We start from the raw sequence: 14,167 nt of genomic DNA on the forward strand, positions 1-14,167 counted from the left end.
AAGCATTTGCACATTTTTAAACATATTTTGTTTTGTAAAAGGTCAGAAAACCTATAGAAATTATGCAATTGAATAAAGCATTTACTAAATATGTACTTGCAGATATGACAACAAACAGAAATTAATCAGATGAGTACTTCATATCTCCAGTTATCCACAGAGCAAAGTACATGACATAATAATCTTTGGAGAATAATGAAGACCTCAAATAAGATCAAGTACATAATTGAACTTAAATCGCCCATCCCTGCTACTAATGGAAAAGTAAAATAATGGTTTTGATATGGGAAAACCACTAGCACTTAATTAACATTCCAGACAAAATACAAGCAGTTTTACAACAGAAAAAGAATATTGCATTACATCTGAACTTTTGAAATACAAAAGCCAAAAACAGCTATGTAAAATCTGGAGTGCTTAATTATTTATATAGCTCATAAAGACATTCAGTCCTTCTGCGCTCCAAAGAAAGTCCTATGAGTTCCCTGCCATTTATGTCTCTTACAGTGCTTGTTGAATTGTTACCATGCATGAGGCCAAAGCCCCCAGGACATTCTCCTGCATGAGCAGTCCCTGTGAAGTCAACAGGAATACGCTGTCACACCACACTAGTTTAGCACCCAGAAGAGATAGGTGATCAGGAACAATACCTGCTCACAGGTAGCATCTTGTACAAGATAACTAAGGGACCTGCTTGCTAATGCTGACCTTTCCAGGATGTACCCTCTGAATATTTTATGTGTTTATGGTACACCTGGGAGAAGGTTTCCCAGAAATTAAAGCCTAAAAAATTGGAAAACCTTTCAGTTATATCAATGACTAAACACTGATGCATTAAAAGCTGTTCTTTTAAACCATTCTTTATTTCTCAGAGCAGCAATCAGTTATTGCATAAAGGTTTCATTGCATTTATAGTCTTAATAAAACTGGAATCATACATCTGTTAACACTATAAGTTTTCCACAACAGGCACAACACAAATATAAACTATAAGATAACGCTCCTAATGGCAAATACACCAAGAAGGAATTTAAAGCAAAAATGTCTGAAATTATTTTTTCCTGTGTTCCAACAAGAATATTCATACTTCTCGTGCAATTCACAGGTACAAGGAAGTGAGAATCTAACCAAGTGGCACTTAGGAACTGCACATCATTACAGAAAGTAAGTATTGCATCAATGTTTTAAACAGAGTTTTATGCAAAATGAAAAAAATGCTTTTCCAAGTGGTTTGTTAACAAAATCCAATTTAATTTTAAAGGAAATAGTTTTTAATTTAGAAGTCTAATGTAAATTTACTCAGGAGTTCAAGATTTATTGGTCTAATTTTAAAAAATCGAGTAGAAACATGAATCTAAGTTTAGTCAGTGAGGATAACCCAGCATGTTTATGGACACAGCACCACATTTATTAAGGTTAATGGTACAACTCCAATTGATTTTGAGAGGGTACAACCAGACCCCACAGGAATTTCATAGTCGGATATTTTTGAATCTGTTAATTCTGTGATCAGATACACAAAAGCACTGTTCTTTGATAGGCTGTACAGATGCTCTTACATCATCCATCAAAGAGATTATAAATAAAAGAGGCCTTAATAATAATTAGTAATATTTTCTATTTATTCTAGGTTTGTGTAATTCTATTCTAAATACTTAATTTTGCCATTCACCAGCTTCTACTTTTACAGCCTGTTCTGAAAATAAGTATTTTTCAAACTGTTAAAAAAAAAAGATTAAGTACAATTTTGTTTCTAAAGCATTAACCCAGAGCTACTGCAGAGCATCCTCATGTGCAACACATTACAAAACATTAGTGCTCTTTAAGAAATGTAATCCTAAAAACAAAGAAACACCTCCCCTCCACCCCCCTCAACTAGAAACTGTTACTGCATGAGAGTAGGAAATAAATGACCTGAGCCTCTGTAACAGGAGGAATTTGACAGGAAAAATTCCCAGCTCATTTTAGGAAGAAGACCATGCTCCAGATTGCAAATGAAGACAAAAATTCCTAAGTGTCTCTGACAAACTGACTTCAAACCTGTTGACTAGTTATGAGAACAAGAAGATGTTCATCTGGGAGAGACCAGTGCTACCAGGAGCAGCCAGACATATTGCTCTGCCTGCTGTCTATAGCTCTTCTAGAGGAGGTAATAATAAAATGCACACAGAAGTTGAGTTTGTCAGAGGAAAGAAAGGAAAAAAAACCCACCACCTTGCTTCCACTGCATGATCAGCAGGTGTACTGAAGCACAGGATTTAAATGGTTTAAAGATGGTGCATAAAAAACTATCAGCCCAGTCTTCTTTCAAAGTCCACTGGAGATCTGAACCTCTCTCATACGTAAGGATTCATATCACAAACTTAAATTCCATTCTCCTGATTTTTGTATTTTGTATAGCATGGCAGTGTTTTTCTAGGCTTATCAAGCACCACCATAAAACACCATGTATTTTTTGTCTTCTCCCTAGTTTGAGGCTTCTCAGGTAGCTAAACAACTTTACAACTCCAAACCTTAACATATTGTGACCTGCTGGCAGAAATTTGTACTTGTATCAATACAATTCTTATATTTAAATGATCTTTGTTATGTACATAACTTTGTATGATGTTTGCTTGGTCACGGTAATAGCTGTTAGCATATAGCAGCCCTAATCAAACCAATGAAATCTGTGCATAAATAGTTTACAATTATACATTTTTTTGAGTTTAAAATAGTATCCAAGGCCTGATCTCATCTGTATTTATAACTAACACCTCTAGAGCATAAAACAGTCAGGTTTTTGTTTTTCTGGATGAGGTGTTTCCCTGGATGAAGCACAGGAACATGCACTTGTGCTCTTACACTTGGCTGATGATTACTTAGCTGATATTAATACAAGGTGTTTTAAGGGGAAAGTAACTGTAGCCAGTCAAATGGCTTGAGGTATATTTACATAAAAATGTGAATATATCTTATTATTTCTATTGAAATATAACTAGATGGATTTGAATTTATAAGTAGTAGGTTTTGTTATATCACTAATTTAAAAAAAACCGTATTAAAAATCACTGACAATATCTTGCTCAGTTATAATGTCCTAAATCTGAATTAGTCCCAGGAAAGGTGAGTTACAGAGTGAGATGACTATTTTAAATTTCTGCCTGCTATGAGCTTCCATATTTGTTAATGCTTTTATCTGCATCTGTCCAATCAGTTATATCTCCCAGTGTGATGTTATACAGAAATGTAATACCACCCTATGTTAAGAAAAATAAAGATAAAAATAGATTTTTGATACACAAAATACATATCATACATCCTTTTTGTTTTCTTACAGATACAAGCATTGGCCATGACAGCACACAATGCATACTTCTGAGTAAAAGGGGTCAGAAATGGGTTTGCAATCTCAAAGGCAAGTGCTACATCAGAACTTGGAACCATACAGATGTTTTCTTGTGCTGAAAAGCTTAATTGCTGAAATGAAATTTGGAAGAGGTCCTTAACCCATGCTAATCCAGCTGTACTGAAGCACTGTCTTTGGGTTAGTGCTAACCCAAAATCATGCCAGGAACTGTGCTGATGACTTATTGGTGTGGATGATCCCTTGCTAGCTCTCAGGCCTGTGCCTGGTCCCTGGCCAGTGCACTGCTGTGGACATAGCCTGAGACCTGGTCCCATCCCACTACCTCAAAAAAGTCAATGTGGTCTCTCCAGTGAGAGTTAGACTTGGCCTTAGTCAGATAATTTTATTAACATTCAGAAAATGACAACATAAGCAGAAATAACCCCAAAGAAAAACAAAAAAATAGAAACTTGAAAATGAAACATATGCTTGCAGATTCAGTGCAAAAGCAAACTGAAGCAGAAGTTGCTAATACGGTTTTAGTACTTTGTGAAGGTGCCAGCTGGATGGATGATAATTTTTCTACCCCTGCAGGGCATCAAAGCTTTTATAAAATCATTCTTTTCACACATATTAGCACTTAGCTTATTAAAACAGATGATACTTTTTTTTTGTAAAGCTGCATGGGAGTGTCTGGAAATATAAAATCTGAGAGATAAGTCTTATTTTGACCACCCAGTCTAACAAACAACAAACACTGACATGACATACCATGGCTGAGAGTCTATGTTATGGGACCTTCTGTGACTGCCACAACTGTAGTGTCACAGTAAAGGCTGTGAATTGCTGTTATGAAAACATTTGCTGTAACTTGCATAATTAAATGAAACTGCCAGCAAAGCTTTCTAAAATACTTAGGAGATGACACAAATAAATACATTTCAAAGTCTGTATTATGTTCCAGAATTAGTTTTGTAATAAATTCCATTTTACAGTGCCAGAGATGACTTCTTTCCCTGTTCAAATTCCTACCTGATTGTAAGTGGCTGAGATAATTGTTGCATAAATTTATCCAACTTTGTAGTAAAATAAATTTTATTTTACAAATATTTTACATGTGAAGTGCTTTAAATTTATACAGAAGATACAGTTTCCACTGCCTATAGCTACTTCTTCAGACAACTCAGAAAGGGATATAGTAGACATAAATTAGTGGTCGGAACTTGACTGAACTGAAATGTGATCATTTCTAACAAAAAGATGAGGGATTAAGGCAAAGGAATGAGTGGAGGGAGGCTGCAGAAGTTACTATCAACCCGAGGAAATTACTATGTGCTCCTTGAGAATGAGGATTACTCTGAACTTGCAGAAGTCAAATTAGAATTTTGAAAACGAGTTTGACAATTCAATAAATGTTTGGTCAACTTTAAGAAATTAGAAGTCTTAAACTAAAAATCCATAAAACAAAATGCTAAAAGTCATATCACAAAAGTACCAGTCAAACCCATAGATGTACCTGGTATAACTGGCCTCTTTCTGTATACAAGCAGAAAGTGATATTCTTAATTTAGCGAAATTAGGTCTGCAACAGAATTCACAACCCACACCAATCCGATTCTCTTAATTAACAAATTCAAAATCAAAAGGTGGAATATAATTGGACTACTCACAGTGGAAAAATGACTATTTCAAATAATAATCTTCTAACAATTTTACTTCTGCCTCCTAGCATTTAAAAGTTTCATGCAGAAAATATTTAAAGAAAGGCCACCCATGACAGCTGAAGCTTGTAAATAAAAAGCAAGATAAAAAATTATCAACAGGGGAGAATATCTAAACTTGTTGGATATTATCAAAGTGCAGTTTATCCCTTATGATATAGCAGTGATACCAGCAAACTCTGAAAGGGTAGTTACTCACATCGAATAACTTCTCTATGTACATTTCCTCATTGACCTTTTCTCGAAGTATATCTTGGTTTTGTCGAACAAACATAATGTAGGTGTCTGCTAGATCCATCCCTGGTTTCTGTGGAGACATAAAGTGAAGGGAGAAAGTATTGGGAAGGGGAAGATAGACCCCTCAACAACTGAGACTTACAAGAAGTTATACTTAAACATAATGAAAACTGAGATATTTTATAATGTTCACACATGTACAGACTATATTTACAAAATCTGCTGTGAATTCTGGGTTAGTTAACAAGTTCAGGAGGACTCACAATTAATAAAGTTCTCCGTGCTTTAACTTATGGATGCTTTGAGTCATAAATCTACATTGTCATATGCAATGGAATGAAGTCTTGGCTCTCTGGTAACATCAATGGCAAACTTGGACATTTTGCCCTTTTTTGTTAGTGAGGCTTTCATAGCTACTCCACCTGAGTATGGAGGTCCAAATCCTGCTATCACATTCAGAAAATGGTTAAAAGAGAAAGGAGTCAGTTCCTTTTTCATTGTCTCAGATTTCTTGCAATTTGCTTCCAAAGTACAGCTGAAGGTTGTTTCTGAGGTTAGCTTCAACTAACTGTAATTTAAACTAAGTTCAAGCACTTCTGACAGCAATGGCATGAAAAGGTTGACTATTTTTGGAAACTGTTGCATGGCACAATCAGCTCAGAGGATGGCTAAGGAAGGAGCAAGGACTGAAATGTTTCCCTTCTCATACCACTGTATGTTCTGTAAGAACAGCAGACTAGGCATAATTTTCATACCACAATCCCAAACATGAGACAGGCCAGGATATGTTGTGTGCATGTGATACGACCTCTGGACAGCCACAACAATGGCTGAAACTGCTCTCTCCTGCTCTCTCCTGCCCAGCTGTGACTTCTGGATCTCTGAAGCCACAAAAAGTTGTTCCACACTAACACTCCTAACAGCCTGCAACATCCCCTTTACTGGCAGCATATGCAGTGATGGTAAGGAGTTCACCTTTTTCTAACAGAAACCAACATTGCACATAGGCACTTTGGAAGGTCTTCTGCAAATGCCTTCTATGTGAGTAAGTTTGTAAAAGTATCACTTGCTCCCAAATAATAGCTTATAAAGTTCTGGGCATGCAAAAGAAAGCTAAGTTTTATAATACTTCATAGTTAGCCTTAGCACAAAGCTATTTATAAAGGATCTGGATTTTGTGAAGCTTACTCTGTACAGAATAATTAACAGTTCTAGGGAAGGAGGATAAAAGCAGTTATACCCAGTCCCTGAATTCCAAGGCATAAGTAATTTCTATTTCTCAGAAACTGTTATTGTCTGAAAACAGCATATGAACAACCCCATAAAAACAGAGCATATTTTGAAGACATTTATGCATAACATGCTTATACAGTTAAAATATTTATATATAATTTTATATTAGATCTTCCTTTCTACTCTGCAAGTGATAACTTCTCATTTTTCCCATTCCTTATTATCTTGTGTGCAATATTTTACAATTTATATGAACAGGTCTGAGCACAAGAGGGAAGGAAAGGTGCAACATGCCCATACTAAAACTTGCCCCAAAACTGTTGTCATCCTATTGCACAGCATTGTCTCCTCAAAACTGCAGCGAGTGAAACCTCCTGGATCATGAGCTTTGGCTCTATTTTTCCTAAATCTACTACAGACATATATTGAAATATGTTCCAAAATGAGAAGATTTTCGTTTTCATTTATACATGTACATATATGGCAGTTTCATTTTTTAAGAGTAACAGTTAAATGTGGAATGATGACCAGGTTTAACACTTGTAGCATCTCTCAAACTCACAGTGAAAAGCTGAAATGTTTCCTGCACATTGGTCATTGGACCAATGTTTCCTGCACATTGGACCCTGGATTGGTCATTCCAGGGGCAGTGAAAGCTCGTTGCAAAAACTTATCCAATACATATATGCTTACATGAAACTCTTAAAAGGAAAGCAGGACCATTTATATTTGTATCTGCATCACACATCTCAATCCTAAGCATAGAAATAAAAATGTAAGATTTCAATAGATAAAACGGTTTTCTGTTAGAAAACCTGGTTGACACAAATCAATAGAGTTCCTTCATAAAAATTTACCTTCATTAAAACGTGACAGAAATGTTTTTGTATTAAGACAAATCACAAAGTAAAGCAGAATTAAAACAGAAGACTCCCTACTTTACCTCAGTATACTCATTTGCGATAGTACAAAAGAATACAGTCAGTTGAAACCTTACGTATTTTCTAAAACCTGATAGGCAATTTACAGGGATTGGACTAGTTTTAACTCAGAGGAGTAATAGAAAAATAGTTTGAAATCTCCAGAGGTCGGCAAAGGAGATAATCTAACAAATGAAGGGCTGATGGTAGTTCTTGGAGATATATATTCAAATGTATTAATGAATCTTCACCTGGGTGCTAAAACCTAGTGGTTCTCCAATTCATGCATTTTTTTCTTTACTAAGTTCTATAAAAAATGTTCTTGCAGATAACCAAAGCTAAATAACAACATTTCCCATCAGCATTAACTCTCCCCTTATCTTTGAGATGTTTACCTAGTCTTGAAGCTATGACATATGGGAATTTCACACCTAGTGAATATATTTTCATGTGGCTTGTGGCACAGGAGTGTAATCATTAAAAGAATACACACAAGTAAGAGTAACTGCAACAGCTGGTGACATTTACCAATTAGAATTACAGTTCTTTAAAACACTTCATCCTTCTTTAAAGTGTGCAGGATAATTATCTTTGAAATTGCTGTGGAAAAAAATTAATTTTCCTTTTAAACACTGTCTGTCTACAGTAGAAATAAGTCTGGGTAAGGTAGATTATCAATACTCCAAAGTATGACTCTGTTTTAAAACCTCACCAAAATCATTGCAGGTTAACCATCTTTGCTCATAGTGGGCAAAGCACACATTAAACATTGAATGAACCAACAGTATATCAAATACTTCATTATTGCATGCATATCACATGCATTCAATTTATTTGTTTTCTCCAAACGTGTGGAAGAAGAAAAGAAAGCTATTATATGCATCAAAACAGCTTTATTGCTGTGTACATAATGTTTTAACTTTTTTAAATAGGAATTTTGTATTAGTTGGTAAAGTCTGATTACATGATCCTCTACTGCTCTGTATTGGATTATTAAACATCAGAAAAAACCCCAAGTTAATGTAGAGTTAAACAAACAAACAACAATTAAGAAATTTCATGTACCTTAAAAGACAAACAAATGGAAACTGAGATATATTTTAGATAACTGTCACAGGGGGCATTTCATTACTAATATTGGAAACACTGAAGTATTCTAGTCTCCACATCTATATTCAATATAAAAAAAATTCTTATCTGAATCTTTGGCAGAATATCTGCTGAAGTTAATGAGAATTATTTGCACATCTTTGACAGAAGAATTTAACCCGGTATATTTATCCAGATAAGTATAAAAAAAGATATTTTGTCTGAAAATTTCCCCAAGAAAAAAGGTGTTTTTTTATGATAGTTAGAAAGTTATTGTAAGTTTGTTTTGTTCAGAATAGCAGACAAGATGTTTTGCCTATCTGAAAATGAAAGAGAACCAGACAAAGAGATGAATAGAGAAACTGGAAACACAAAGAGATCAAATAAAATACCAGGAAATTAAGAGTTGTAAATAGGGTTACTCTGTCGCTGGTTACACAAGTAACTGAATACACTGGTGAGTGAATGAGTTTAAACAAGGGTGTAGGCTTCAGCACATTCTTTTTTAGGGTTAATCACTAGTTAACCTGGCAAGATGAACATGCTGTTTAGGAAAAAAATTTAAAAATCCTTGTTAATTATATACTGCAAGTGCTCTTACTTCCTGCTGCTGCACCTAATCCCACAGGTGCAGGTTGTCTCTTTTACTATTCACTGGTAGGTAGGTCCTGATTGACAGGCACTTTTTCATAGCAACAAATTCAGATAAAGAAGAAACAGCTTAACTTTCTCCCTTTTAATAGGAAAACACTATATAATGTCTATTTAACAAGGAGGCAAATATTAAAATACATTATTTCAGTTTCCAAGATGTTGTAGAAACTGTTTTATCATTGACACACACACGGCTCCCACTTCAAAACTAGCCTGAAGCACCTAGTGAAAAGTAATGCTGCATTGCCTTGGTTTCCAGGCATTCAAATATTTGCTGCTGAAAGGTTTGCTACAGGCTTAATGCTGCCACTAATATTAGGCATTTTCCTACAGGAAAGGTACACCTCAGTTTCTGCACAGCATTTTGCAATGCAACCGTTTGGTATAAACCTCAAAAAAGATCATGTACATTTGTAATACTTCAGTTATGTTTATTCTCACTTTGGCATTTGTCACAGAACATTTCTTAGCATCAGAGGGTGTTAAACAAACTTGTATTACCAAAAAAAACCCCAACTAGTTTTACCAAGTTGCTATCTGCCAAAGCATTAATGTTTCCAGGATGAGAGCAGATGTTAGAGACTAACTATACGATAACAAACTTCATCCCATTTTGTGTTTGCTCTCCACCTCTTTTCCCTCCCCTGCATCCTGGAGGGAGTCATTTTAACTACAGAGTGGATGTAACAATGAAATGAAAAGAAGTGATGAGCTGGAGGGGGCTATTGTGAGGAACACAGGAGCTCCCTATTCAGTGTCCACCACTAAATGAAGAGCATGTTGGAAAATTTCACTGCCTGAAATTTCTTTTCTAAATACTGCAAGGCTCATCAGTTGGGCTTTGGAATAACAGAATTAAAATATCATTAAAATATTTTTGGAATAAAACTAGTTGTACCCATGGCAAGATCATCACCCTTCATTTCTTACAAAACAAAATACTTAAGCCAGGCAAGAAGGTGCATCATTTGTATAATCAGTCTATTTTAGAAGTAATATTTTAATCTCACATGGTTATGAAAAAAAAAATTTTGCTTAAATGAAAGAATACAATGCATTTTCTCTCTCTCTAAAACATTTTCTTGTAGAAGAAAAAGCAACTTTGGCAAAGAGGACATGTGTGTATTTTGAAAACTGTCATGTAGAATTTATACTGTGATTCTGCAAGCATTTACAAAAAAAGCAAACACCTCTTCATATACATATAGTTTCACTGCATTCACAGGGCAACATAGGCATGCAAGTGTCTGCACCAGGATTTTGATTCTGTAGTGCCAAAGGTCTTCAAAATGCTACAGTTCCTACGACAAAATCGGGTATTTAAATATGCTTTTCCCCCAAAAAAAGTGATATTTTACTATGCTATTTTAGCTTTCCTACTGATTAGCAGTCATCCTTCTGATCACCATTTAGGAGGTATCTCAAAAATACTGCTGACTCAAAAGAGATGCTGCAGGGCTTTCCCTCCAATTCTACAATATCCTGTTTTTACAGATCTGAAAACAGAAGGGCCAGTTCCCAGGTCTTGGTATACACAGGAGAAGGAGGAGGAGGGCAGAAGAAGACCTGAGCATGAGGTTAATGACTGTTACGTGCTCTTCATTTTTAAACAGAATTCTTCAAGAAAATCTGCTCAAAAATGCCTGGCACAGTATGGCCACACATGGGCAAATGCTCATTTCCCACAAAATGCCATTTCCTTCTTAAAACCAGCTAAATGAGGCCATGGAGTACAAGTGTGATATTTGGAAACGGGGGTAGCTGGAAGGTCCCCATGTGTATCTGCCTGGTAGGAGGCAGAGTTCCTTCTTTGGCCTCTACAGGACCCCGTAAGTCAAATGCTGGCACATGTGTGAGGCCCCTTTTCATACCTTTGATCCCCACATAAAGGCAAGAGCGGAGCGAGAGGGCTGGCATTGTGCGAGCTATGCACTGCTGTCAGCCCTGGGTCCTTCAAATGGCCTCTCTGCCACTTGGTATGACAGGTGGCCCACATGAAGTGAGGGAGGATTAGGTTCCTTCTGTGCCCTCTAAGTGACTGGCATAGATTACTGGCTCCTACAAAAGGATTTAAACATACCTCTCCAAACAAAAAGCATGTAACTGGATGCTCAGTTTGTATGAGTAATTGCTCTGGTTGTATTGTAAATGAGGCAAATGTGTGTAAAAATGACCAGCTAGAGACATAATTATTTGAGTGCAAAACTTATTTACATTATGAGAAATTGAACACAATGAAATGATCTATATGATTAAGAAATAATATCATTTGAGATAACAACATACACTTCTTCCCTCTAATTCTACTGCATTCTTTCCCTGTTCTCATTAATTAATTGTCTTTGTGAACAGAATATTTTTTAAAAAAGAAAAATATCAGACAGGTTGTCTGGTATCTTACGGTTTGCTTGGACTTTCAAAGAAACTATCCAAGAGTCATAGCAAATTTTGATGAGTTGTTTAAAAAAAAGTTTCCCAAATCAGCTTCTGCATTACCAAACACCCAAAACATAGCATTAACAAGAGAGCAAATGTCATCCTTCATGCACTACTTATATTTGTAACACTTGTGTTATTTTCCTCCAAACACTTGGTTTCTTTCACATGCACAGTAGACACAATTTATTCCATGTCAGAGCCTGGCATACTGTGACAATTACCAATAAAAAGAGCATAACAGAAACTAGATTTTTCCAGTATTATTTTTAGGAAATCACAAGACACCATTGTTGTTACTTTTCTTAGTCTGGGCAATTTTGCACTGTTGCTAGTATTTCTGTTGATATTTCAATTTCCAAAACATATGCAGTGCCCATATAGCCCCATATGAATGGCTGGGGAAAGCAATGAGAGCTCCTTGGGACTGCATATGTCCCACTTAATAAAGAGCATTCTGAAAAAAGGAGGCTTATGTTGTGTGTTTTCTTATACAGTTAAAAAAAAATACCCCAAACCAACTTTTTTCTTTTTGCATGGAATTATTCATAATTCTCTGGCAAGATTAATGAATGGAAGGGTAGACAGCAACATTTTCACAAACATATCTGCCAAATGAACCACAAGTCTGCGTCTATCTTTCCCATCCTGGCCTTGAGCATTTGAGATGCCTTCTAGGGAGAGTGCAATTTCATGCCCAACTATTTGATGTCTAAACCTCCTCTCAATAGAATTTGCCTTTTCCTCAAAATGACCAAGTATCATCCAAGAATGTCTTCCTTCTTTTTGCGTTCTTTAGTGTTTCTATTTTTATTTACCTTTTAACTTTTTAATCTCCTTCACCTCTTATCCCTTCTCTAAAACATTCTGTTCAGTACTACTTTAATTTTCTTCTAAGATCTCTTTGGTCTAGTTAGTTTCTACTTATTTCACTATAAACCAGCATACTTTCCCCTCTTTGCCAAATCCTAGTAATCAAAGATAAAAAACTCTGTTGAACTCACACTCTCAGAAAACCCCCAAAGGCCTACCCCTGCCCCTGCCTCCTTCTCCCCTAGATGTACCAAGTGATTGAAGGTGACCAAGTTAAGATCTTTGAATGGAGAGAGGTGGGGCACAGGGGCAGAATTCCACTGTCTAACACAGTGCAGTTCTGCACATATTTGCAACTACATCAAAAGAAAGGGCCTACTGTGGTCATTTTTAAGTCAATTCCATATATGCAGCTATATGGTAAGGAGGGAAAAGAAGAGATTTAATACTGTATCAGATCAAAATAAAAGCACATGAGGCATTTAATTAGCTCCAGTGCAGGCTTGCTAGATTACTATCACACTGCCAAAAGCTCAGCATAGATTCCTCCCTCTGTGCTGTCCCTCACTCTACTTCTCGCTTCAGCTGCGAGCCCAGGTGATGACCTTGTGACATGATGACTCAGAGCCTCCTTTTGCAGCTGGAATTTTCTGCTTTGACACCTGGTGATTTTAGGCGCTATTCAGACTGGACACTCGCTGTCAGTTGCGACAGTGATGGCTCTTCTTGGCCTCAACTACATCTTCACAACAAGGAGAAGAATGTGAGGAAGCAAAATCAAACCACAGCCTATAAAACTCCTTCAACCCAGGTAAAAAGTCCTCTAGAATTTGGAAAATGTTTGTCTGGTCAGATCCACACCCTCACAGAAGTACAGTTTACGCTTCTGGTTTACAACTGTGGAACTATAGTCCAGCTTGTATCTTGGGCTGTGGGAAAGGTGTGTGGGATAGCTGGAAAGCAAAGACACTGTAACAATACAGGGATCCTGTCAGCCTGTCTACAATCTGGTCATTTCTTCAAGTCAGGTGCCACCATTCAGTGAATGTGAAAAGGGTAACGGAGCCCCAGCAACCATCTCCCTGCTCTGCCAACCTCTCCTTCTGAAGTAGTGAGTGTATCCCTGTGTGATCTGATTTGCAATATTCCCCTGAGCTTGTGGCAAAGGTATTTTTCAGTCTCATCTTTACTGTGAACTTCAATGTCAATGTATGCAGGCCAATGGTAAAAGACTTTGATGTCTCCTCATGGATATTCTATGTAATTTGGAGAGTTTTCCATGTTAGCTGAAAGAAGTCTATGAATTTCTTGTTTGTTCAGTAATTTTTTCTTAGGTTTTTGAGTCTTAAGTGCCTCACCAAGGACCTTTTGGGGCAGCTCTGCAGCACAATATACTAACAAGAGGTATACTAAATTAACTGGATTTGATATGAGGTCATTCCTTTGAATGCTAGACTGAGCCTACTTTTGTCTTTTTTATAAAACACAAGAGCATTTATAAAGCTAAAAAACCCCATGCAATCCCATAAGAAAAAAATTATTTGAAAACATCATCTGAAAACAACAGAAATATTACAATTTATCTTATGAATAAAGCAAACATAAAGAAAGCAAAATAACAAATTCCCGAAACAGATATTTCTCCTTTCATTTAGCACACATGGATTAAAAAAACAAATTAATTTCAGCTTACAAGCATTGTATTTTTCAGTATAGAACTGTTAAAAGTTTTTCTA

General features: G+C 36.2%; 1 protein-coding gene across 4 annotated transcripts in view; it reads right to left on the reverse strand.

Annotated features, from left to right (window-relative positions):
* The window catches only part of CADPS2 (calcium dependent secretion activator 2), a 287,348-nt gene that overhangs the window by 17,512 nt on the left and 255,669 nt on the right, over positions 1-14,167 (reverse strand). For all 4 annotated transcript variants that reach the window (XM_051795418.1, XM_051795416.1, XM_051795417.1 and 1 more), the window contains one exon: positions 5,249-5,356. In XM_051795418.1, coding sequence (XP_051651378.1) covers positions 5,249-5,356 — 108 coding nt within the window. The remainder of the gene's footprint in view (positions 1-5,248; positions 5,357-14,167) is intronic.

The sequence above is a fragment of the Manacus candei genome, unplaced genomic scaffold (genome assembly GCF_025592945.1).
Source record: "Manacus candei isolate 608988 ecotype Guabito, Panama unplaced genomic scaffold, ASM2559294v1 h1tg000043l, whole genome shotgun sequence".
Taxonomy (NCBI): domain Eukaryota; kingdom Metazoa; phylum Chordata; class Aves; order Passeriformes; family Pipridae; genus Manacus; species Manacus candei.